This window comes from Balaenoptera ricei, chromosome 12, assembly GCF_028023285.1.
Source record: "Balaenoptera ricei isolate mBalRic1 chromosome 12, mBalRic1.hap2, whole genome shotgun sequence".
Classification (NCBI taxonomy): domain Eukaryota; kingdom Metazoa; phylum Chordata; class Mammalia; order Artiodactyla; family Balaenopteridae; genus Balaenoptera; species Balaenoptera ricei.
Genome location: NC_082650.1, coordinates 92,445,464 through 92,471,118, shown reverse-complemented (window position 1 = coordinate 92,471,118; position 25,655 = coordinate 92,445,464). Strand labels below are relative to the sequence as shown.

Sequence of the window (25,655 nt, the reverse complement as noted above, 5' to 3'; positions counted from 1 at the left end):
ATGTTAGCTGCTAAAGAGGAGAAACCCTTTTTAATCTTAGTGGCCTAACACAAAACAAACTTTTCTGTTTCTTTGTTGTTTTTTCACTCAGTGCATGGGAATGTTCTTGGCCCATGGATGTCTTTCTACATGAGAATTTCTTTAGGGACCTATGGTCTTCTGGCTCTTCTCTCTAGTTTTTCAGACATCTCACTTCCAACAAGAATGAAGAAGAAGAAAGGGAATGAAAGGCACTGTTTTGTTCATTGCAGCATTATTTACAACAGCCAAGCCATGGAAATGACCTAAATGTCCACTGACAGAGGAATGGATAATGAAGATGTGGTACATATACACTATGGAATATTACTCAGCCATAAAAGAATGAAATAATGCCTTTTGCAGCAACATGGATGAAGCTAGAGATTATCATGCTAAGTGAAGTAAGTCAGACAGGGAAAGACAAATATCATACGATATTACTTGTGGAATCTAAAATATGATACATATGAATATATTTACAAAACAAGAACAGGCTCACAGACATAGAGAACAGACTTATGGTTGCCAAGAGTGATGGGGTAGGGGAGGGAACGATTAGGAATTTGGGATTAAAAGATACAAACTATTATATAGAGAATGGATAAACAGTAAGGTTCTACTGTATAGCACAGGGAACTATATTCAGTATCCTGTGATAAACCATAATGGAAAAGAATATGAAAAAGAATATATATATGACTGAGTCACTTGCTATACAGCAGAAATTAAATGCAATATTGTAAATCAACTATGCTTCAATAAAATTTTTTAAAAAGGGAGTGAAATAGGGCTTCCCTGGTGGCGCAGTGGTTGGGGGTCTGCCTGCTAATGCGGGGGACGCGGGTTCACGCTCCTGGTCTGGGAGGATCCCACATGCCGCGGAGCAACTGGGCCTGTGAGCCGCAGCTGCTGGGCCTGCGCGTCTGGAGCCTGTGCTCCGCAGCGGGAGGGGCCGCGATGGTGGGAGTGGCCCCCGCTTGCCGCGGCTGGAGAGGGCCCTGGCACAGAGGCGAAGACCCAACATAGCAGTCAATCGATCAATCGATAAATCTTAAAAAAAAAAAAAAAAAAGTTGGAGTTCAAATCTAACTTCTCAATAGAGAAAATTATAAAAAAAAAAAAAAAAAAAGGGAGTGAAATATCTATAGGACACTTTTATGGATCAGACTGCAAGATAAAAACTTCTGTTTTCTATTGTTCAGAACTCATTCACATGATCTCATGTATATGCAGGATAATTAAGCTTGTGCCAGAAAAAGAAAATAAGAGCCAAGCAGACAGATTCTGATATAAGTTTCCTAGCTAACAGATGTATAAAAATATAAAATGATTTAGAAATTATCAAAATTATGTTTTTATATAGTATAATGTATTTCTAGTATAAATTTTACCACATTACATGATTATAAGAAAAATATTATATACATTATTAGGCATATTTGTTTTATAATAGTTTAACTTTGTTTTTGCTTTTTTGTTTTGTCTTGTTATATTTATAGCTTTATGTGAAAGCTCATTAAACATTTTAATGTGTTTTACAAATGTAAATCATTGACATTAACTGGAAAATTATTTTCTTCAGTATAATTAGTGAATTAAAATACTTAGTACAGGCAGACCTCTGAGATATTGTGGGTTTGGCTCCAGATCACCACAATAAAGTGTAAGTCACAATAAAGCATGTTCACACAAATTTTTTTGGTTTCCCAATACACATAAAAGTTATGTTTACATGATACTGTAGACTATTAAGTGTGCAGTAGCATTATGTCTAAAAAACATACATGCATACCTTAATTAAAATATACTTTATTTCTAAAAAATGCAAACCATCATCTGAGCATTTAGCAGGTTGTAATCTTTCTGCTGGTGGAGGGTCTTGCCTCAATGCTGATGGCTGCTGACTGATCAGGGCGGTGGCTGTTGAAGGTTGGGGTGGCTGCAGCAATTTCTTAAAACAGGACAATGAAGTTTACCACATCAACTGACTTTCTTTTCTAAGCTATTTCTCTGTAGCATATAATTCTGTTTGATAGTTTACCCACAGTAGAACTTCTTTCAAAACTGGAGTCAAATCTCTCAAAACTTGCTGCTATTTTTATCAACTAGGTTTACATAATATTCTAAATCGTTTGTTGTCTTCGACAATCTTCACAACGTCTTCACCAGGAGTAGATTCCATCTCAAGAAAACTTTTTTTTTTTTTTTTTTTTTGCTCATCCATAAGAAGCAACTCCTTATCTATTCAAGATTTATCATGAGATTGCAGCAATTCAGTCACATCTTCAGGCTCCACATCTTCTAATTCTAGTTCTCTTGCTGTTTCCACCACATCTGCCGTGACTTCCTCCACTGAAGTCTTGATCTCTTCAAAGTCATCTAGGAGGGTTGGAATTGACTTCTTCCAAACTCTTGTTAATGTTAATGTTTTGACCTCTTCCCATTAATCATGAATGTTCTCAGTGACATCTAGAATGGTGAATTCTTTCCAGAAGGTTTTCAATTAACTCTGCCCAGACCCATCAGAGGGATCACTATCTATGGCAACTATAGTCTTACAAAAATGTATGTCTTAAATCATGAGACCTGAAAGTCAAAATGACTCCTTGATCCATGGGCTGCAGAATGGATGTTGTGTAAGCAGGCATGAAAACCATTCATCCCAGTGTCCATCTCCATCAGAGCTCTTGGGTGACCAGGTGCACTGTCAATGAACAGTGATATTTTGAAGGAAATATTTTTTTTCCTGAGCAGTAGTCCTCAACAGTGAACTTAAAATATTCAGTAAACCATGTTGTAAACAGATGTACTGTCATGCAAACTTTGTTGTTCCATTTACAGAGCACAGGAAGAAGAGATTTAGCATAATTCTCAAGGGCCCTAGGATTTTCAGAATGGTGAATGAGCATTGGCTTCCAGTTAAGTCACAAGCTACATTAGCCCCTAACAAGAGTTTCAGCCTGTCCCTTGAAGCTTTGAAACCAGACACTGACTTCTCCTCTCTAGCTATGAATGTCCTCGATGGCATCTTCTTCCAAAAGAAGGCTGTTTTGACAAAATTGAAAATTGTTTGTGGTAGCCACCCTCATGAATTATCTTAGCTAAATCTTCTGGATAACTGGCTGCAGCTTCTATATCAGCACTTGCTGCTTCACCTTGCACTTCTATATTATGGAGATGACTTCCTTCCTTTAACCACATGAACCAACCTCTGCTAGCTTCAAGCTTTCCTTCTATATCTTCCCACCTCTCTCAGCCTTTACAAAATAGAAGAAAGTTAATAAGGCCTTGTTCTGGATTAGACTTTGGCTTAAGAGAATGTTGTGGCTGGTTTGATCTTGCACCCAGACTACTAAAACTTTCCCCATATCAGCAATAAGGCTGTTTCACTTTCTTACCATTTGTGCGTTCACTGGAGTAGCACATTTAACTTCCTTCAAGAACTTTTCCTTTGCATCCACAACTTGGATTTTTGGTGTAAGAGGCCTAGCTTTCAGCCTTTCTCTGTTTTCAACATGCCTTCCTCACTAAGGTTAATTATTTCTAGCTTTTGATTTAAAGGAAGAGACACATGACTCTTCCTTTCACTTGAACACTTAGAGGTTATTAATTGGCCTAATTTCAATATCGTTGTGTCTAAGGGTATAGGCAGGCCTGAGGAGAGGGAGAGAAACTAGGGAATGGCTAGTCAGTGGAATAGTCAGAACACACACAATATTTACTGATTAAGTTCACCTTCTTATATTTGTGCAATTCTTGGAGCCCCAAAACAATGATAATAGTAACATCAAAGATCACTAATCACAGCTCATCATAACAAATATAATAATAATGAAAAGCTTGAAATATTTCCAGAATTACCAAATTGTGACACAGAGTCACAAAGTGAGCAAATGCTGTTAGAAAAATGGTGCCAATAGACTTGCTTACACAGGGATGCCACAAACCTTCATTTTGTGAAAAATGCAATATCTGTGAATAGCAATAAAACAGGGTATGACTGTAGTCATTTCTATAATAGTCACAGATATTAATCAAAATAAAATTGTGTATATAAAATGTTAAACCATTTAGGATTACCTAAAATGACTATATTTTACATTTTTTCTGTTTTCTTCAAGTGTAAACTATTTTGAATTAGAAACCATTTATTTGCAATCATTCATTTCTTAAACTTCTTTATTTTAGAATAGTTTTAGATTTACTTAAATGTTGCAAAGATAGTGAAGAGAAACTGGACACTGCAACCAGTTTCCACTACTATAAACATCTTGTGCTATTATGTTATGTTTTTCACAACTAATGAACTGATATTGATACATAATTTTTAATTGAAGCCCATATTTTATTTGGATTTCCTTAGTTTTAACCTAATGCTGTTTTCCTTTCCAGGATCTAATCCAGAATATTTCACTACTTTCAGTCATCATGTCTCCTGAGAGTTCCTCAGACTTTCCTTGTTTTTGACACCTTAACAGTTGTAAGGAGTACTAATCAGGAATTTTGTAGAGTGTCCCTCAATTGGGACTTGTCTGATGGTTTTCTCATGGTTAGACTGGGACAATATGATTTCAAGCTGAAGATCATAAAGATAAAGTGACATTCTCATTACCTCATATTGAAAGTTTTGCTATTAACATGACTTATCACTGTTGATATTAACTTTGATATTAACTTAGGCAGTTTTTGTCAGATTTCTGCTCTGAAAAGTTACTCTCCCCCTACACCCCATTTCCATACTGTACTCTTTGGAAGGTAGTCACTAGTTACAGCACAAACTTAAGGGGTGGGAAGTTATGTTCAACCATCTCGAGTGCAAAGTATCTGCCCAAATTATTTGGAATAATTCTATATAGAAGATGTGTCTATTATTCCTATTTATTTACTTATATATCTATCATTTACTTTTATCAGTGTGGACTCATGAGTATTTATTTTATATTTTGGATAATAAACCAATACTCCTGTATTTTGCTGCTCAAATGATTCTGGTCATTAAGAATATCTTCAGTTGGCTCCTGTCTTCCTTTGAGATACTCTCATGGTTTTGTTTTCTGAGTACTTCATTGCTTTCTAGTATTATAAAATTCTCCACACCCGGGCTTCCCTGGTGGTGCAGTGGTTGAGAATCTGCCTGCCAATGCAGGGGACACGGGTTCGAGCCCTGGTCTGGGAAGATCCCACATGCCACGGAGCAACTGGGCCCGTGAGCCACAATTGTTGAGCCTGCGTGTCTGGAGCCTGTGCTCCGCAACAAGAGAGGCCGCGATGGTGAGAGGCCCGCGCACCGCGATGAAGAGTGGTCCCCACTTGCCGCAACTGGAGAAAGCCCTCGCACAGAAACGAAGACTCAACACAGTCATAAATAAATAAATAAATAAATAAATAAATAAATAAACGAACGTGAATTTCTAAAAAAAAAAAAAAAAAAAAATTCTCCACACCCATTTGTACATTCCGTGTCATAGTCCCAGAATCAGCTAGATCTCTAAGGAGATCTGGTTCCTTTCACTGAGAATGGTATAAGAAACAGATATTTAAGCACTGGGAAAACTTTGCTATTTTTAAAATAAAATCTAAGTTTTTTATTGATTGGGATTGTTTAGATTATTCTCTATGCGTCTTTAAAGATGTATAAATAAATATGTATTGAATCCTACTACCCAAACATTATAAAATATTACCTACTGTATGGATTTTACATATATATGTTAGAAAATTATTTAAAATTACAATTAAACACTTGAAGAATGTTAATTTCCAACAGGCAATGTGGTATTTATATGATTTATCTTATTTAATTCACATTCAAATCAACGAGGTAAATATTTTTAATCTCCATTTAACAGATAAGAACATTGTAATTTAGTGAGTTTAAATATATGCTAAATATTTGAAGTTAGTCAAACAACCATATTTTTGATTAATAATTATAGAAGATAGTCTCTAAGAAAATTAGGTACAACATATAAGAATATCTCAGTTGCATTACATTAAGTTGAGCAGCATGGTGGTTAATTGTATGTGTTAACTTGACTGGCCATAGAGTGCCCAGATTAAATGTTTTTTCTGGTGTGTCTCTGAGGGTGCTCCCTGATGAGATTAGCATTTGAATCAGTGGACCCAGTAAAGTAGATGATCCTCGCATCTACTGAGTGAGCATTATTCAATCTGCTGAGGGTCTGAGTAGAACAAAAAATGAAGGAAGGGAAAATGTGTTCCTTTTCTGCCTGCCTGCTTGAGCTGGGACATTGGTTTTCTCCTGTCCTTGGACTCGGATTCACACCACTGGCTCCCCTGATTCTCAGGGCTTCAAATTAGACTGGAATTTCACCACCACTTTCCTGGGTCTCAGCTTGCAGACAGACAGCAGATCATGGCACTATATCTTATCATGGAGATTCATTTTGAGGAATTGGCCCACACAATAATGAAGGATGAAGGCTCTCATGATCATGTCTGTCTAAGTATATAGTTATAGATATATAGATATAACTCCCATTGGTTCTCTTTCTCTGGAGAACCCTGAATGACACAGTTTTTAAATTCCATGGCATAGAAAAATATACTAAAGTTCAAGGAAGTATCCAGTGATTGACTTTCTGTATACTAGTTTGCACAATTTATCAAAACATATATTTTACAGGGCAAACCATACATTTTAGTTTTTGAAAAAAAATATAATTCCTTAGCTGAAGCTAAAAAAGTATCATCAAATTTGAAACCAAATTAAAAGTATCAGTTAATGGCTTACTCTATGTTAAGCACAATATAGCTATATTCAAAAATTAGATAAATGGTTACTTTAGAAAGAAAGAAAAAGAAAACCTTGACAATTTCATGAGAAATTGAATAATAGGAACAATATTTCAAATATAACATGATAGCCTGGTTATTTTCTTCCTTACTTTTTATTTTACCATTTGCTTGTAAGGTGGTCTTTCTAATAAAAAATTAAGAAACTTGACTGTTTTAGTGGGTGTATAAATAAAGCTCATTTCACTCTCGTTTTTGCCTAAGGGATAATTGGTTGGTCACTTTAGAAGCTGACTTTAAGGAAATGAAGAACCCATAATGTTGTTGGGAGACTGAAATGAGATCAGACAAGAGACAGAAATGCTCTTTAAAGTTAATTATGTTTGCTTTTTCTTCTCTCTCGGTGGTCATTACCTTTAAATGGAGCCACGCATTGACAGGAATGATTACCAGCATGGTCAATGCAGGTGGCTCCATTCTTGCAGGGATGTGAAGCACACTCATCTACTTCTATTTATTTCATATCTTGTACCTTTGAAAAAAAGTTAACAGATTTTAAGTTTCAATAAGTCAAACAGGTACCAGGTTATAACTCTTAAATTTGCTCAAGCATTTTAACCCTAAAGGGGATGATGTTTGAGATGAAATTCATCAGATAAGAATGCCACATATATTAGTGTCAGGGCTCACTTTACTACAGACTGCAACAACTTCTCTTGGAATTACTAAATGCAGACTAACCTCTGAGTTGGTGGATAAAGACTGCTTAGATGTGAACTAATTTATCTTCTGATTTGGAGTCTAGAGGTAGAATAGATGTTGCAGGTTATTGGAATGCAAATCAAATGTTAAGCTAAAGGAAATTAAAAGAGGAACAAAAAGGAAATAGTAGTGAGCCAATAACATCCTGACATATGTACCCCATGGTGAAATGCTCTTTATAAAGGCACAATTGTCAGATGGTACTTACCAATAAAACCAGTGGGACAGATGCATTTGAATTTATCCATGAATTCTGTAGATGTAGTGCCCTGGAGGCAAGGTGATGAATCACATTTCTTTCTATTGATTTTATAAAGCAGGACTATATGGAAAGAAAGGAAAACAGAAATGTCCAGTCACTATATAGTCCTAATATTTCCTTTTAACTATTCTGCTGTGCAGACTTCCCATTAGTGCTCCACCTAGAACTTGTGTTGCTAAAACTGACTTTTCATATTATATCACTTGGATTGTTTGTCAGTTTGCAGAGAGTTAAAAAATGTAGCCTAAACTGACACTGAATTGATTATTGACTTCTGACAACTAATTTTTTGCCAATATTTAACAAAAATAGAAAAAAATGACATTGACACATAACACATTGTACTTATAAATTAGATGAGTGGAAATCTTCCTAATATTATTAAATATTTTTTCTCTAATATGGTGAAATGAATATGGGCTGGAGAAAAATTAATGTAACATATATCTAAACAGGAAAGAGCACGTGTAATTAAATAGAAAATCTATTTGCATTACTATTTTCACTGACAAAATAAAATACTAAGTGACAATATGACATTAGAATATCAAGTTAAAGTGAAGAAAAGGTGAAAACTAACACTAAAAATGAATTTAAATCCATTGATTAATAATTAACATGAAATTAAAATGAATAATAAATGAAAACTTTGTTTATACCTTAAAAATGTTTATTTGGTAATTTGCCTTATGGATCAACTTTGTGAAAAAATATATGGCACATTTAAAAACCTGGGTTTGTTCTTTGTAGTCAGGGATATACCAAAGTTCATCTCTCCAGAAGAACTTGTTATCTGTCATATAATTTTAAATCTTCTCAAGTTTTTGTTCATGATAAATAGTACATTAAGTTTATATAAGTGGCCACATATTTCCTGAAGATTATCATTCTTAAGAAGGTTAACCACATAAAACCAATCTCTTAAGTTTAATAGGAAAAGAAAACACTGTTGGATTCATGGTTTTCAAAACAAATATGACTTTCTCATTGCCTAAAAGTTATGCAGTACTTTTATTTTTCAATCATTCCCATAGGAGTAGAATTAGGAACAGTTCATGGGAGTTGGATATTGAGCAACATTTTAATTTGTAATGATGGCAGTTAGATGGTATGTGCTTGCATATAAGGAAAGTATTAAGAGTTCTGCTACTTTTTCCAATCTTGGAAAGTAAAAGTCTGTCTATTACTAGAGTTTCCTCCTAATGTAAAACACACACACACAAAACTACGTAAATATTTTAACACATCATAGTTCATCAAAATAAGTGATATACTGTATTGACTAGGACTCCTGTAAGAGTTACCATGTTACTATGGTAACAGAATGGGTGTGGTGAAAAAAATGTTACAAGTTTTAAACATAAGTGTAATGGACTTACAGCTAATAATTTTAAAAAACTGGCTCATTTACAAAAGCAAAATATTCATTCAACTCTAAATATATCTATTTCTGTGATGATGTGAAGATGTAGTAACATAATCCAAGCAGGTATTATATGTTCAAATATTCTCCTGGAAAAAAATTAATATGCATGTGTATGAGATGAATTGTATCTTCTAAAAATAAGGAATTACTTCCACCTCAAATTAACATTTGATTATCATAATTTTGGTTAGCAGGTGTGCCCACCCTGAAATCCATTCTGACACAGGCAGGAAAAGGTGTGTGAAGATCAACACAAGTTCTCCCATTTGCCCAGGCATCACTTAGAAACTCATCTACCTCAATCTCACAGTCTCAGTTAGAAACAAGCCAAGGATTTACTTCATTATAAACATGTCAATGATGGAACTTACAACTAAGTCTAACATTATGTTCAGAATATATGAGATTTTCAACTTGCCTGCAAAAAATCAACACATTGCCTAATGCTATCAACTAGACTTTTACTCTTTCCGTTTTTGTTCTGATTGGACTGCAACTGTGGATTGATTCTCATCTCAATGAACCTAGGAGAGTTCAAAAAGTCCGTTATCTTCTTAAAATTAAACTCATATATGACTGTTTATACATAACTGTACGGTGTTAATCAAGTTGACTTTCCTTTGATGTCTTTTCCTTCAAAAACTGTCTGTTATACATATTGATATCCTTGTTTTGTTAAATTACTGTTGGTTCATAGATTGGCCCCAGTACACAGAGGGCAAGGAGAGATCAAAGAAAGAGGCAGATCTTTCCAGATTGGAAGGCAGCAGGTTTAATACGCAAAAGAACTCACTTATGAGGCTTGTCTTGTGTGCCACAAGATGACTAGATTTCAGCACTCACCCACCAGAATCTTAAAAGTTTATATAGAGGCTGTAACTGGGTCCAGTGCAGACGGTCTTAACAGCACCTTACTCTCTCAAGGCTGCATCCTTGAAACAGCTCCTAATGTGGGAATAGTTGGCAGATCATACATTTCTAGGACAGGGGAGGGGATGAGGGGCCTCTCATTGCCTGGGTCCAGTTCTCTGGTCAACCGGCAGTCACATCCTCTCGATGACTTCTCCCAATGATTACTGTAAGCTAAATTATTCTCATTTTCAAAAATTACTTTAGACATTTCCTATGAGAAAAAGATGATATGTTTTTAGCAAAAATTTTAAGGATAGAACATGTAGTGAGATTTGTCTTCTTTTACTTGTGGTACTCATCACCTGAACTCCCTTGTACCTGGAGAAGTATCTACTCACTGACTCTTTGATAAAGTTAGAGACCACCTCTCAATATAGAAGGTGAAAATGCAAGATATTCTCTTTCCCAGTCTCAAATACCCCTAAATGTGAGTATGCAACATAAAGCTGGCTAGTATCATGGACCCAGCATGAGATTTGAAAGGACGCTGGTAATGTATGAAAATGGGGAAGGAGAATTCATTTTTTCTGCAGGTGGCAGCATCAGGACAATCACCCAGTTTTCAAGGGCCCCAGCATCAGTGTTCCTCAGTGTCAGGGCATCCCTCCCATGGATGCTGTGATAGTAGACAGTGTGCCCTTGTCTGCTATCTGGCTTCCTTTGTTCATGTCAGATTTTCAAATCTGGTTAAAGATATTAACTTTAGCAGAAAAAATCTCCAAAACAGCTGCTATAAATATCAATATGTTAAATGTATTAAAGGAAACTACATTTAAATAATTAAATTAAAATAGAATGACAAAGACACAATAAATATGGGATTCCAATAGGGAAATAAAAACTATAAAATAAATAAAGGGAAATTCTATACTTGAAAATTCAAATAACTGAAGAGAAAAGTTTTCTAATTGGGCTTAATAGCAGATGTTACGGAGCAGAATAAATAATCAGTGAATTTGAAGATAGATCAATAGAAATTACATATCATAATCAGAATCCACTAGCACCCACTGAAACACTAAATAATCCTATAAAAGTTAGCTTTGCTTCCAAATCATTGGCTTTTGTTGCATAACATGAAGTTGGGTTTTAATCATATTTCTAGGCACCCATTTCTAACTCCATTAACTTATTTTTCTCTTTCTCTCTTTCCCACCTAGTCTCTTGGATTTTCCCAAGCATTAACCATTCATCCTGTTTTCCTCCTGTGTCCTCTGCATTCAGGGCTTTTCTCACACTCCTGTAAACATATTCCCAACAACCATAGTTCTGGTCCTGGCTTTTGATTTAATTCCTAGTATTTGTGTCAAACTTATTCCTAGTCATATTGTTTTCTCAAATTAAACACCTCAAAGAACTAAATTCTTCTCCAATTAAAATGTTATTATCAGTAATATAATAATTCATATATTCAATAATAGTTAACTAAATTCTCCTCAGGTGCAAAATTTAGGAATAATTTTAGATTATTTATTCCATGCCTGATACTTAGGAAATGAATGTATATTGGTAATCACAACACATACCAGTAAATTTTATTTGCAGAGGGAGTGTATTTATATACAAATTTATTTACTGCAATTTTATTCAATGTTATTGTCATTTTTTGCATTATAGCCTTTAGCAAAGTGCCAGGAGCATGTCTTATTTAAAAACAAATGAGGAAAATAAAGCCATCATACTATGAACATATTTATGTTATTAATGTCATTAAAATAAAATAATAATTGAAAGATAGGGAATTTAACAAGTGTAGTTTTTAGAAAAAGTTGTTTATTTAGTTTGTCTATTATATTAAAGACAACAGAACTATATAATCCCAGTATAATGAGGAAAATACTGTGTATTTTTCTATGTATTCCAATATCTGGATGAAAATTTAAAATTCAAAATTTGAATTTTTTATATTTATATATATTATATACTGAGTGTTATATATTTTACAAATTTCATGAAATTTTGTTGAAAGTTTTCCCATTCATATGCATATATGTGTACATTATTTTTACATACAATCGTTGCATAATAGTTTACTATTTTCTTTATAAGTACAAAAATTTCTGATTTTCATATTTAAAGGTATTTAATTACATATTCTGATGAATGGCTCCATATTGCACAATTAACCTAAACACTTATCTTTCTACCCTCTGGAAAGTTCTGTAAAGTAAGGAATTAAAAAAAATAATAAAATAATTTTCAAGAGGAAAGAGATTGATTAAGGGAAGTTGTCTTACATGGAATGGCTATTTCACGAATTTTACATTGATGAAAGCTAATATGAGTAAGGTAATGACGAAACATGTACAAAGCTGAGGAGGCTCTTCATAGTTGAGTCCTAGAAACAGGTCAACAACTCTGTTACATTCCTGAGAAAATTCAATGGACAATAGAGAATTTTTTTTTTTTAAATTATGCTCATTTTCTTAAGGGAAATATGGAAAAATATTACATCCACAAAACGAGAATAAGATGATACATAAAGGAAATAATCAAAAAAACTTAAAAGACTCATTAGTATTGACAGTATTATTGTGAAAATAAAATCTATTATAAGAGTAGGGAAATAGAGTGAGTCTCTAAAAAATATATTACAAAACTGTAGTAAAGGAAAATCTGAGAGAAAAATGAAGTCATATATAAAACCAACTCAAGTATGCCATCATTCAAAGGAAGTACAGGGATAAAAGAAACGTCAGCTAGTTAATAGAAGAAATATGCTACAGTTTATGAGACGTGAGTTGTTATTTAGGAGCAATAAAAGATCTAGTCTTGTCATTTCATTACCACAAAATTTCAAAACATCAAGGATAGAAAGAAAATTTTAAATGTTTCTGGAGAAAAAAAAAAAAAAACACTTGGAGTAATGAAAATAATAATAACATCCTTCCCTCAAACATTCTCAGGAAGTTACTTTAAGATGTACTACTAATAAATCAGGGCAATAAGGAAACAAGAGAAATGTTATATGAAACTAATTTGGGAATTCAGTGACAAGATATCACATGATAATGGCTGGGAAATATCATTGTCTAAATTAGAACATGAAATCAGTGAGTGCTGAAGAAATTAATTTTTCTAGGATAATTTTGTGGCTCCATTCCACATATAAAGTGGATGTGAAGCTGTACTACATTTGTAAAACTCACTAATAAATTAATTTATCTTTTATATACAAAGGAAGAAGTCACTGAGAAATTTGAGCAGACATTTTAAAATGTACAAAGAAGGTCATGGTATGAATAAACAAAACTTTGACTTCGTTTGAACAATTGATTCAGTGTAAAAAAAAAAAAAAAACTATGTGATCTCAAAGGTAGAAATATTGTCCTTCAAATGGATTTGGGTTGCAACATAGGAAATTTCAGAAAAGAAATATAATTCATGTGTCACTTCTTCAGTGAAGAGTATTTGCATATTCATAATAAAGTAAATGTTGGTGACTTGTTTTCAACTTTTTTCAAGTAAGCACAGATGGTTTAATTATACTTACATTAATGTATTCAAATAATGACAATATAAACACAAAATTTTGGAGGTGAAAAGGGTTAACTGGGAAAGTGAAGAGTAAGGGCAGTATATCCTTAAATTTAATAAAAGTCAGGATAAGTTATCTAAATTTGATTAAGAAATAGAAGCTTAAAGGTATTATTGACATGGTCAACATAAGAGCTAAAAATAATATTTATTGAGAGAAAGATGTAGAGGAAAGTTGGATCAGGGAATTAATGAGAATAAGATTTATACAGACAATGGAGAACAAATAAAGTCTGTAATTAAATCACAAAACTCAAAAGGAAAAATAAAATTTTGTATGAGCAAATTAAGGCACTGACAGAAGAAATAAAGTAAGAAACTATTTAAATATGTTTGTCTGCATTTCAGAGTTGAAGGTAAGAACTGTTCTGAGAATCTGTTGCTTTTTTATTGGAAGTTCTTTTGATTTCATTTACCATGTTCATTGCTCAATTTGATTTTTTGTTTGTTTTTAAATACTGTAACAGTTTCAATAACATTTTGTGAAAATATCTCATCCCTTATGAGATACTTGAATTTAAAGGGATGAGTATACAAGATTAGTGTGAAGTTCATAAAAATACCTAGTTATGTGACTATCATTAGGTAAACTAGGATTCAAGGTTCTCAATTTTATAATAAAAAAAAACAAAGTTAAAGTTACCTTTAAATCTCAGTTTTCTATTTTGCTATATATAAAGCTTTCTGTGACACATTTACCCATGATTCATGAATTATTAAATTATGCAAAGCAGATTTTATAGTTAACTAGAATAAACACATTTCACTATATTTTAGTTAATTTATAATCAGTATCTCTAATTGAATAAGATATTTGAATAAGATAATAGTTGTTTTCTATAAAAATAAATAATCCAATAACAACAGGAATGTGGATTTAGTAAGAGAAATAAATGTAGAGAACTCCTTTAAGAAAAGTTAATAGCTGATGGATTATGAAATATCTTTATCAATTTCTTGCAAAGTAAAAAAAAAAAAAAAAAAGTCACTGAACTGTTTGAGAGCCTAAAGGTGGCATTTCTATTCCACTCAGTTATACTACAATAGCTTATATGCCAAAGCAGAGCAAGATTTCCATTTTATGGGAAAAAAAAGACAGATTGTTTTCTTTAACTGTGAAAAACATTTTATTGAATTTCTGTGCATCTCTCTTACTATTACTTTAGATACAAGGGATTTTCAGAAAAAAAGCTTGAAGTTCTCTAAAATCACCTATTTTGTTGGGTGGTTTATCTATCTATCTCCAGGTCAGACTAGCTGGATCAGAATTACCCAGTATTTACTAACCTTACATCCACTCACTTCTGTAATCCCCATAACAACCTTACTAGGCAGGTACTGTTCTTATTTCCACTTAAGTGTGTGGGAGTTGTGTGAATAGAGGTTATATAACTTGCTTATGCCCCTCACCTGGTCAGTGATGAGCTGTAATTTAAATACAAGCAATCTGCTGTCAGATGTATTTGTTCTTCATACTCTGTTCATTTTAATGTGATCTCTTACTTCAGATAATCACCCCATATATTTCTGGTTATTCATGCTCATAAAATAACTCATTTGATTACCAAATGACATGTGACTCTCCCCTCATCTCCTGTTCTGGATTTCCCTATCAAAATGCTGCCTGTTGTAGTGTCTCCTGCCAAGGATTTTAGGTCCCTAAAATCTCAATGAAGGAGCCTTATCAAGAATCACCCCAAAAAGCTAAGGCAGGCGCCCTAAAGCAAACCAGTCCTGGTTTCCTATAATCACACCAAAGGAACTATTAATCTATTTCGTTATCCATCCACTCATCTGTGCACATCAGTCAGGCCTGTCCTGGGGAAGATTTGAGAACAAGTGAAATAGAATACAGGAAATTAGTCTTAAAGTTGAAGAGTGAGAGAAAAAAATATAATGGGTTTATAACATGAATTTGAAAATATGGCTAAAAATGCCATATCTGAAATATTTTAGTTGGTTCACTAACTTCATCTTAAATTTGTAGCAGTCAGTATAGAGGAAAAGCATTGCACTGTTCATTACATAACAATAAATTATTGACTCAAGAGAAAGAACAATTGATACTAAGGCCAGACAGAAATGTCACTAGATGGTCCTCTTAGAGAGGGCATTTCCAAGACATTCTTGCAGATGACACAAAATGAGTTTCATAGCTCTTTCTTAAAGTTTCCATCAATATGATCTATTTTTATGCCCATCAAACTTCAAACCAGTAAACAATTCTGTAGAAACTTAGTACATTTTTCTTCTTAACTACATTTAGAAATGGATTATGGGATATCTGAGGCACAAGTATATTTACTTATTTTTTAATTCATTAATTAATTAGTTAATTTATTTATTTTTGGCTACATTAGGTCTTCAATGCTGTGTGTGGGCTTTCTCTAGTTGCAGTGAGCAGGGGCTACTCTTCGTTGCGTTGACCGGGCTTCTCATTGTTGTGGCTTCTCTTGTTGTGGAGCATGGGCTCTAGGCACACGGGCTTCAGTAGATGTGGCATGTGGGTTCAGTAGTTGTGGTTCATGGGCTCTAGAGCTCAGGCTCAGCAGTTGTGGTGCATGGGCTTAATTGTTCCATGGCATGTGGGATCTTCCTGGACCTGTGTCCCCTGCCTTGGCAGGCAGATTCTTAACCAACAGTCACAGGTATATTCAGATCTTCCTTACAGGCAATTGTTTTCCTCCAGTCTAATTTTTGATAAGGAAATAAGTTTTTGATTATACTGAGTAATAAATATTGGGGTCGGTGGTATGTTGCTTTCACTACAAAATAAAAACTACAGGGCTTCCCTGGTGGCGCAGTGGTTGAGAATCTGCCTGCTAATGCAGGGAACACGGGTTTGAACCCTGGTCTGGGAAGATTCCACATGCCGTGGAGCAACTAGGCCCGTGAGCCACAATTACTGAGCCTGCGCGTCTGGAGCCCCCGTGCTCCGCAACAAGAGAGGCCGCGATAGTGAGAGGCCCGCACATCGCGATGAAGAGTGGCCCCCACTCGCCACAACTAGAGAAAGCCCTCGCACAGAAACGAAGACCCAACACAGCCATAAATAAATAAATAAATAAACTACATACTTCAGCAAACAACTGCTTTTTTACAAGTATTCAGGCCAGGGTGACATAATTTTCTAGAAACTGAGAAGCTTATTGTCAAACCAAAAGTTTCACTAAAGTTAAACAAGCAAGACAGACCTTATTTAAGGTTATGGTAATAGGGGAGAGCTTGACTCCACTGTGACAAAGGATGAGAGAGTTTTTAAAACTAAGGCCTGTGATTGTAGGCTATATGTGTTTGCTAATTGGCCTTACCCAAAAGAAAGTAAACTTTCTCAGTCTTCAAGATGCGAGGCAGTTTTACAACTTGGATCCAGATATTTGCCAAAATTGGGCTCCTGCCTACCCACAGAGGCCAGGAAGCAGGGCGCTATCTTCCCCAGTGATTGCGTAACAAGAGCGTGGCGCTCAGATCCTTGAGAGAGACAGCCCTGAGCTGTAGAATCTTCAAGACGCCTTTAAAAAGATGTCTTCAAAGGGGCCAGGGAAGAAATTACAAGTTTTTCTGAACTAAATGCTTCAAGAAAAGGGAGGAGAGGGATGTCTATGTTTAGACCTGTTGAATTCTATAAAGGAATAAGGGTGAGAAGGGGAGAGACAGAAAGGACAAGACACTGTCTAAACTTCAGTCAACCTGAGGGCAACCCCAAGGCTAAAGTCTTGTGATGGATAAGACACTTGGTGAAGATTCCTACAGCCCTGGAGTTCCCAAAGAGTGGAAGGACATAATAAGACATCAATTTATATTCTTAATATGATTCTCTTCTCACTCTCTTGGGAAGTCTAAGAAACATCGTTCTCCTCTCCACATTAAGTGAATCAGATCAACACCTCCTCCCTAGGGTCCTGATCCCTAAATATATCTCTGAGTTGTCTGACCCCATCTTCCTCTAATCAAACTGAATACTTACTGCTACCAACTTATATTTCTAAAAGAAAACTGTCATGAAATACCCTATAATTTCAGCCTTTAACTGATTCCCCACCCCTCATCCATATGTTGAAGCTCATCTATTCAACAGTTTTAACTGACGAAAAGAGGGAATTTATGATCTCAAACATCAGGAGGGTTTGACAAGATACCTACAAATAAGACAAATATTTGTTTTCTTTTTTCAAATTTGACTCTGATTTTAAAGTTATGTAAATCTTGAATTTTACACCATATTTTATTCCTCTTAAGATATCATTCATTCAATACCACAATGCATACAAATCTGTAGGGAAACTTGACAGTCCAAGATGAAGCTTCAATTACTTTTGCGATGTTCACTAAACCTTACATACATCCCCAGAGTATAGAGCTCTACCTGAGAAGTCTGGATTTAGAGGATAAAGTAAAAATCCCCAAGTACTTCAGAATCTGTGTCTGGGATACCTTCCTGGCAATATCTCTCTCACCCTGCTCCTTTTCTCATGCATCCTGTGCTCCAAACAACAATGACTGTTTAAGAGCCTGCAATCTTGCTTGGTTTCTTTTTGAAACCTTGATCAAAAGCCATCTCATGAAGCCTCTGCCTATTCTATCCAGGCACGGACAGTTACTTCCACCTTCTATAGCATTTACACCTTCCTCTGCAGGCAGGTGCTTATGTATCCATTCGGTATCTCTGGCACTTGGAATAGTTACTGACACATATTGGTGTTCAAAAAATATGTGTTAAATGAATGAAAAAGTATCAGTGACTGAATGCACATAAATGGCAATGGTGGTATTATATCTCTAAAGGACAGAAAATCATTCCCAATCCTGTTTAGGACAAATCATTAACAAAACGCTAAAATTCCAAGTGATATAATGAATATCATAAAGATTGTCAGAAACAGAATTTATGATTGACTCTTTTCAATTTATGCTTTTGTTTCACATGATTTGACAAAAATAGGCTGCATTTAAGATGTACGTGTATATCATTTTAGAGCTTTCATTGCCAAAATGTAGATGGAATTTAAATGAGATTTCTAATTTGATTCAGTGAGCTGTAGTAAAGTCTCCTCTTGTTTGACAAATAAATTATTAAGCATAACCAGTTAGAATACATTCAATAAAATAGCAGTCATTCATCCTTTTAGGTTTTGAATTTCTAGAATGCAAATAATCAAGCATTCTGAATCTTATTTTAAAATAAGTTTTAGTTGTTAATTTCTAATAATCGTAATTTTTCTTCCTAATATATTTCCAGGTCTGTATTTCAATTCTGGCTAAAACACACACAGTTTCTTTTTATCTGTTTCTTGGTGATATTTTCTTCAACAAGATTTCTTCAATTGCTTGCTCCCTCTAGGCTAACTTAGACTGTGCTAGGTTTCTCTTCACAGAAACCATAAAGGAGGAATGAGCCAGGGACAAAGAAGCAAATCTAATAATCAGATTCCTGTTTCACACACAGTATATCAAACAGTCTGTGCTTTCTTTACGCTGTCTCTTCAGTTCCTTCATAGCCTTTATTTCTTTTGAGGTTTGACCAGATCCTAAAATTCTTTCCTATCCTCTCCTGCCCATTGGTTGTTGCTATCCTCTTTTATTTACTCATTCTTTTATTGAAGCATCCACTTTTCTGGCTACTATTTCCAGGTCACACAATTGAGACCATCAATCAATGTATAGAAAACCTCAACCATACAATGATGTCTACATGACAAAGACTCATAAGTTTAAATTTCCTTTCCTGACTGAACTCCAGGATTGAAAAACTAATTAAATACCAGTTGGTAACAGCACTTGGATATCTATTAGGCATCACGAATGCAACATGGGCAAAACAAAACTCTATCTGAGCAGTTCTACCTTTATTTTTCCTTATTTACTATGAAAAATTACAAAACCTAAGAGTTGTTTATTCCTCCTTACCTTCATTGAACTGATCAGCAAGTCCTGGGTACTTTTCCCCAAAAAATATCTCAAATGTGTCTATTTATCTCTATCTCAATTACTAATATCAAAGTCTGTCATAATTATTTCCCTCCCAAAATGAGAATAATATTTTAGCTGGTTTCTTTATTCTAACACTCACTCTACTACCGTAGACATCACATCCAGAGTGATTTTTGAAAATATAATATAATTACAATATATAAATCCCATATGACAGCTTCTGGCAGTACTTCAAATAAACTCCAACCTCTTTGCCTTATATGATGTGGTGTCAGCTAACAACCCACACCACTCCTTTCTTGCTTAATTAGTTTCCAGGTACATTGGACATCTTCAGTTTCTTAACACACCAAACTCACTTTAACCTGAGGGTTTTGTACCAGCAGCCCTCTAAACCTGGAATGCTCACCCTGGGATAACTCTTTTTTTTGGGGGGGGGGATAACTCTTTTTAGTTGTTTTATTTTTATTTTGTTTGTTGGAGTATAGTTGATTTAAAATGTTGTGGTAGTTTCTGGTGTACAGCAAAGTGACTCAGTTATATAACATAGATATTCTTTTTCAGATTATTTTCCATTATAGGCTATTACAAGGTATTGAATATAGTTCCCTGTGCTATACAGTAGGACCTGGTTGTTTCTCTATTTTATATATATAGTAGTGTGTACCTGTAAATCCCAAGCTCCTAATTTATCCCATCTCCCCCCAGCTCAAACACATTCTAAAAAAAATCTACATTTTCTTGCTCCCCTCGGCAATATTTTATGATTTTGATGTATTACTTGATTGATTGATTTTAACTTCTTTATTGGATTATAATTGCTTTACAATGGTGTGTTAGTTTCTGCTGTATAACAAAGTAAATCAGCTATACGTATACATATATCCTCATATCTCCTCCCTCTTGCGTCTCCCTCCCACCCTCCCTATCCCACCCCTCTTGGTGGTCACAAAGCACCGAGCTGATCTCCCTGTGCTATGCAGCTGCTTCCCACTAGCTACCTATTTTACATTTGGTAGTGTATATATGTCCATGCCACTCACTCACTTCGTCCCAGCTTACCCTTCCCCCGCCAAAACATCAAGTCCATTCTCTACATCTGAGTCTTTATTCCTGACCTGCCCCTAGATTCTTCAGAACCATTTTTTTTTCTTTTAGATTCCATATATATGTGTTAGCATAGGGTATTTGTTTTTCTCTTTTGGAATTACTTTACTCTGTATGACAGACTCTACGTCCATCTACCTCACTACACATAACTCAATTTCATTTCCTTTTATGGCAGAGTAATATTCCATAGTATAATGTGCCACATCTTCTTTATCCATTCATCTGTCGATGGACATTTAGGTTGCTTCCATGTCCTGGCTATTGTAAATAGAGCTTCAATGAACATTGTGGTACTTGACTCTTTTTGAATTATGTTTACTCAGGGTATATGCCCAGTAGTGGGATTGCTGGGTCATATGGTAGTTCTATTTTTAGTTTTTAAGTAACCTCCATACCGTTCTCCATAGTGGCTGTATCAATTTACATTCCCACCAACAGGGCAAGAGAGTACCCTTTTCTCCACACCCTCTCCAGCATTTATTGTTTGTAGACTTTTTGATGATGGCCATTCTGACTGGTGTGAGGTGATACCTAATTGTAGTTTTGATTTTCATTCCTCTAATGATTAGTGATGTTGAGCATTGTTTCATGTGTTTGTTGGCAATCTGTATATCTTCTTTGGAGAAATGTCTATTTAGGTCTTCTGCCCATTTTTGGACTGGGTTGTTTATTTTTTTTTTTTTTGATATTGAGCTGCGTGAGCTGCTTGTATATTTTGGAGATTAATCCTTTGTCAGTTGCTTCGTATGTAAATATTTTCTCCCATTCTGAGGGTTGTCTTTTGGTCTTGTTTATGTTTTCCTTTGCTGTGCAAAAGCTTTTAAGTTTCATTATGTCCCATTTCTTTATGTTGTTTTTATTTCCATTTTTCTAGGAGGTGGGTGAAAAAGAATCTTGCTGTGATTTATGTCATAGAGTGTTCTGCTTATGTTTTTCTCTAAGGGTTTTATAGTGTCTGTACTTACATTTAGGTCTTTAATCCATTTTGACTTCATTTTTGTGTATGGTGTTAAGGAGTGTTCTAATTTCATTCTTTTACATGTAGCTGTCCAGTTTTCCCAGCTCCACTTATTGAAGAGGCTGTCTTTTCTCCACTGTATATTCTTGCCTCCTTTATCAAAGATAAGATGACCATATGTGTGTGGGTTTATCTCTGGGCTTTCTATCCTGTTCCATTGATCAATATTTCTGTTTTTGTGCCAGTACCATACTGTCTTGATTACTGTAGCTTTGTAGTATAGTCTGAAGTCAGGGAGCCTGATTCCTCCAGCTCCGTTTTTCTTTCTAAGATTGCTTTTGCTATTTGGGGTCTTTTGTGTTTCCATACAAATTGTGAATTTTTTTGTTCTAGTTCTATGAAAAATTACAGTAGTAGTTTGATAGGGATTGCCTTGAATCTATAGATTGCTTTGGTTAGTATAGTCATTTTCACAATGTTGATTCCTCCAATCCAAGAACATGGTATATCTCTCCTTCTATTTGTATCATCTTTAATTTCTTTCATCAGTGTCTTATAATTTTCCGCATACAGGTCTTTTGTCTCCTTAGGTAGGTTTATTCCTAAGTATTTTATTCTTTTTGTTGCAATGGTAAATGGGAGTGTTTCCTTAATTTCTCTTTCAGATTTTTCATCATTAGTATATAAGAATGCAAGAGGGTTCTGTGCATTAATTTTGTATCCTGCTACTTTACCAAATTCATTGATTAGCTCTAATAGTTTTCTGGTAACATCTTTAGGATTCTCCGTGTATAGTATCTGTCATCTGCGAACAGTGACAGCTTTACTTCTTCTTTTCCAAATTGGATTCCTTTTATTTTTTTTCTTCTCTGATTGCTGTGGCTAAAACTTCCAAAATTATGTTGAATAATAGATTTGAAAGTGGGAAACCTTGCGTTGTTCCTGATTTAGTGGAAATGGTTTCAGTATTTTACCCTTGAGAACAAAGTTGGCTGTGGGTTTGTCATATATGGTCTTTATTATGTTGAGGTAAGTTCTCTCTATGCCTACTTTCTGGAGGGTTATTATCATAAACGGGTGTTGAATTTTGTTGAAAGCTTTTTCTGCATCTATTGAAATGATCATATGTTTTTTCTACTTCAATTTTTTAATATGGTGTATCACATTGACTGATTTGCATATATTGAAGAATCCTGGCATTCCTGGGAAAAACCCCACTTGATCATGGTGTATGATCCTTTAATGTGCTGTTGGATTCTGTTTGCTAGTATTTTGTTGAGGATTTTTGCATCTACGTTCATCAGGGATATTGGCCTGTAGTTTTCTTTCTTTGTGACATCTTTGTCTGCTTTTGGTATCAGGGTGATGGTGGCCTTGTATAATGAGTTTCGGAGTGTTCCTCCCTCTGCTATATTTTGGAAGAGTTTGAGAAGGATAGGTGTTAGCTCTTCTCTAAATGTTTGATAGAATTTGCCTTTGAAGCCATTTGGTCCTGCGCTTTTGTTTGTTGGAAATTTTTTAATCACGGTTTCAATTTCAGTGCTTGGGATTGGTCTGTTTATATTTTCTATACCTTTCTGTTTCATTCTCAGAACTTTGTGCTTTTCTAAAAATTTGTTCATTTCTTCCAGGTTGTCTACATTATTGGCATATAGTTGCTTGTAGTAATCTCTCATAATCCTTTGTATTTCTGCAGTGTCAGTTTTTACTTCTCCTTTTTCATTTCTAATTCTGTAGATTTGAGTCTTTTCCCTTTTTTTCTTCATGAGTCTGGTTAATGGTTTATCAATATTGTTTATTGTCTTAAAGAACCAGCTTTTAGTGTTATTGATCTTTGATATTGTTTCCTTCATTTCTTTTTCATTTATTTCTGATCTGATTTTTATGATTTCTTTCCTTCTGCTAACTTTGGGGTTTTTTTGTTCCTCTTTCCCTAATTGCTTTAGGTGTAAATTTAGGCAGTTTATTTGAGATTTTTCTTGTGTCTTGAGGTAGGATTGTATTGCTGTAAATTTCCCTCTTAAAACTGCTTTTGTTGCATCCTATAGGTTTTGGGTCACTATGTTTTCATTGTCATTTGTATCTAAGTATATTTTGATTTCCTCTTTGATTTCTTCAGGGATTGCTTGTTTATTTAGTAATGTATTGTTTAGCTTCCATGGGTTTCTATTTTTTACAGTTTTTTTTCCCTGTAATTGATATCTAGTCTCATAGCGTTGTGGTCAGAAAAGATACTTGATACATTTCAATTTTCTTAAATTTACCAAGGCTTGATTTGTGACCCACAATATGATTTATCCTGGAGAATGTTCCATGAGCACTTGAGAAGAAAGTGTATTCTGTAGTTTTTGGATGGAATGTCCTATAAATATCAGTTAAGTCCATCTTGTTTAATGTATCATTTAAATCTTGTGTTTCCTTACTTATTTTTATTTTGGATGATCTGTCCATTGGTGAAAGAGGGGTGTTAAAATCCCCTACTATGATTGTGTTACTGTCAATTTCCCCTTTTATGACTTTTAGCATTTGCCTTATATACTGAGGTACCCCAATGTTGGGTGCATGAATATTTACTATATAATATAGTTATAGATATATTTGCTATATCTAGTTATAGATATAGTTGCTAGATATAGTTGCTAGCTATCTTAGCTATCTAGTTATAGTTGCTAGATATAGTTGCTAGCTAGCTATAGTTGTTATATCTTCTTCTTGGATTGATCTCTTGATCATTATGTAGTGTCCTTCATTGTGTCTTGTAATAGTCTTTATTTTAAAGTGTATTTTGTCTGATATGAGAATTGCTACTCCAGCTTTCTTTTGATTTCCATTTTCATGGAATGTCTTTTTGCATCTCCTCACTTTCAGTCTGTATGTGTCCCTAGGTCTGAATTCTGTCTCTTGTAGACAACATATATACAGGTCTTGTTTTTGTATCCATTCATCCAGTCTATATCTGTCTGTTGGAGCATTTAATGTATTCACATTTAAGGCAATTATCAATATGTATGTTCCCATTACCATTTTCGTAATTGTTTTGGGTTTGTTATTGTATGTTTTTTCCTTCTCTTGTGTTTCTTGCCTAGAGAAGTTCCTTTAGCATTTATGGTAAAGCTGGTTTGGTGGTGCTGAGTTCCCTTAGCTTTTGCTTGTCTGTAAATATTTTAATTTCTCCATCGAATCTGAAGGAGATCCTTGCTGGGTACAGTAATCTTGGTTGTAGGGTTTTCCCTTTCATCCGTTTAAATATGTCCTTCCACTCCCTTCTGGCTTGCAGAATTCCTGCTGAAAGATCAGCTGTTAACCTTATGGGGATTCTGTTGTATGTTATTTGTTGCTTTTCCTTTGCAGTTTTTAATATTTTTTCCTTTTATTTAATTTTTGATATATTGATTAATTTTTGTCTTGGCATGTTTCTCCTCTGATTTATCCTTTAAGGGACTCTCTGCACTTCCTGGACTAGATTGAGTATTTCCTTTCCCATATTAGGGAAGTTTTCAACCATAACCTCTTCAAATATTTTCTCAGTCCCTTTCTTTTCCTCTTTTTCTTCTGGGACCCCTATAATTTGAATGCATTTGTTGGTGGGTTTAATGATATCCCAGAGGTCTCTGAAACTGTCCTCAATTCTTTTCATTCTTTTTTCATTATTCTTCTCTGTGGTAGTTATTTCCACTATTTCATCTTCCAGGTCACTTATCTGTTCTTCTGCCCTCAGTTATTCTGCTACTGATTCTTTCTAGAGAATTTTTAATTTTATTTATTGTGTCATTCATCATCGTTTGTTTGCTCTTTAGGTATTCTAAGTCCTTGTTAAACGTTTCTTATATAGTCTCCATTCTATTTCCACGATTTTGGATCAACTTTACTATCATAACTCTGAATACTGTTTCAGGTAGACTGCCTATCCTCTTCATTTGTTTGGTCCGGTGTGTTTTTACTTTGCTCCTTCATCTGCTGTGTATTTCTCTATCTTCTCA

The 25,655-nt window shown here is 34.6% G+C and overlaps 1 protein-coding gene across 1 annotated transcript in view; it reads right to left on the bottom strand.

The window, feature by feature from the left end:
• The window catches only part of EYS (eyes shut homolog), a 1,726,005-nt gene that overhangs the window by 1,322,444 nt on the left and 377,906 nt on the right, over window positions 1-25,655 (bottom strand). The window contains exons 10-11 of the mRNA XM_059941649.1: window positions 20,609-20,622; window positions 7,192-7,287 (exon numbers count right to left, since the gene is read on the bottom strand). Coding sequence (XP_059797632.1) covers window positions 7,192-7,287; window positions 20,609-20,622 — 110 coding nt within the window. The remainder of the gene's footprint in view (window positions 1-7,191; window positions 7,288-20,608; window positions 20,623-25,655) is intronic.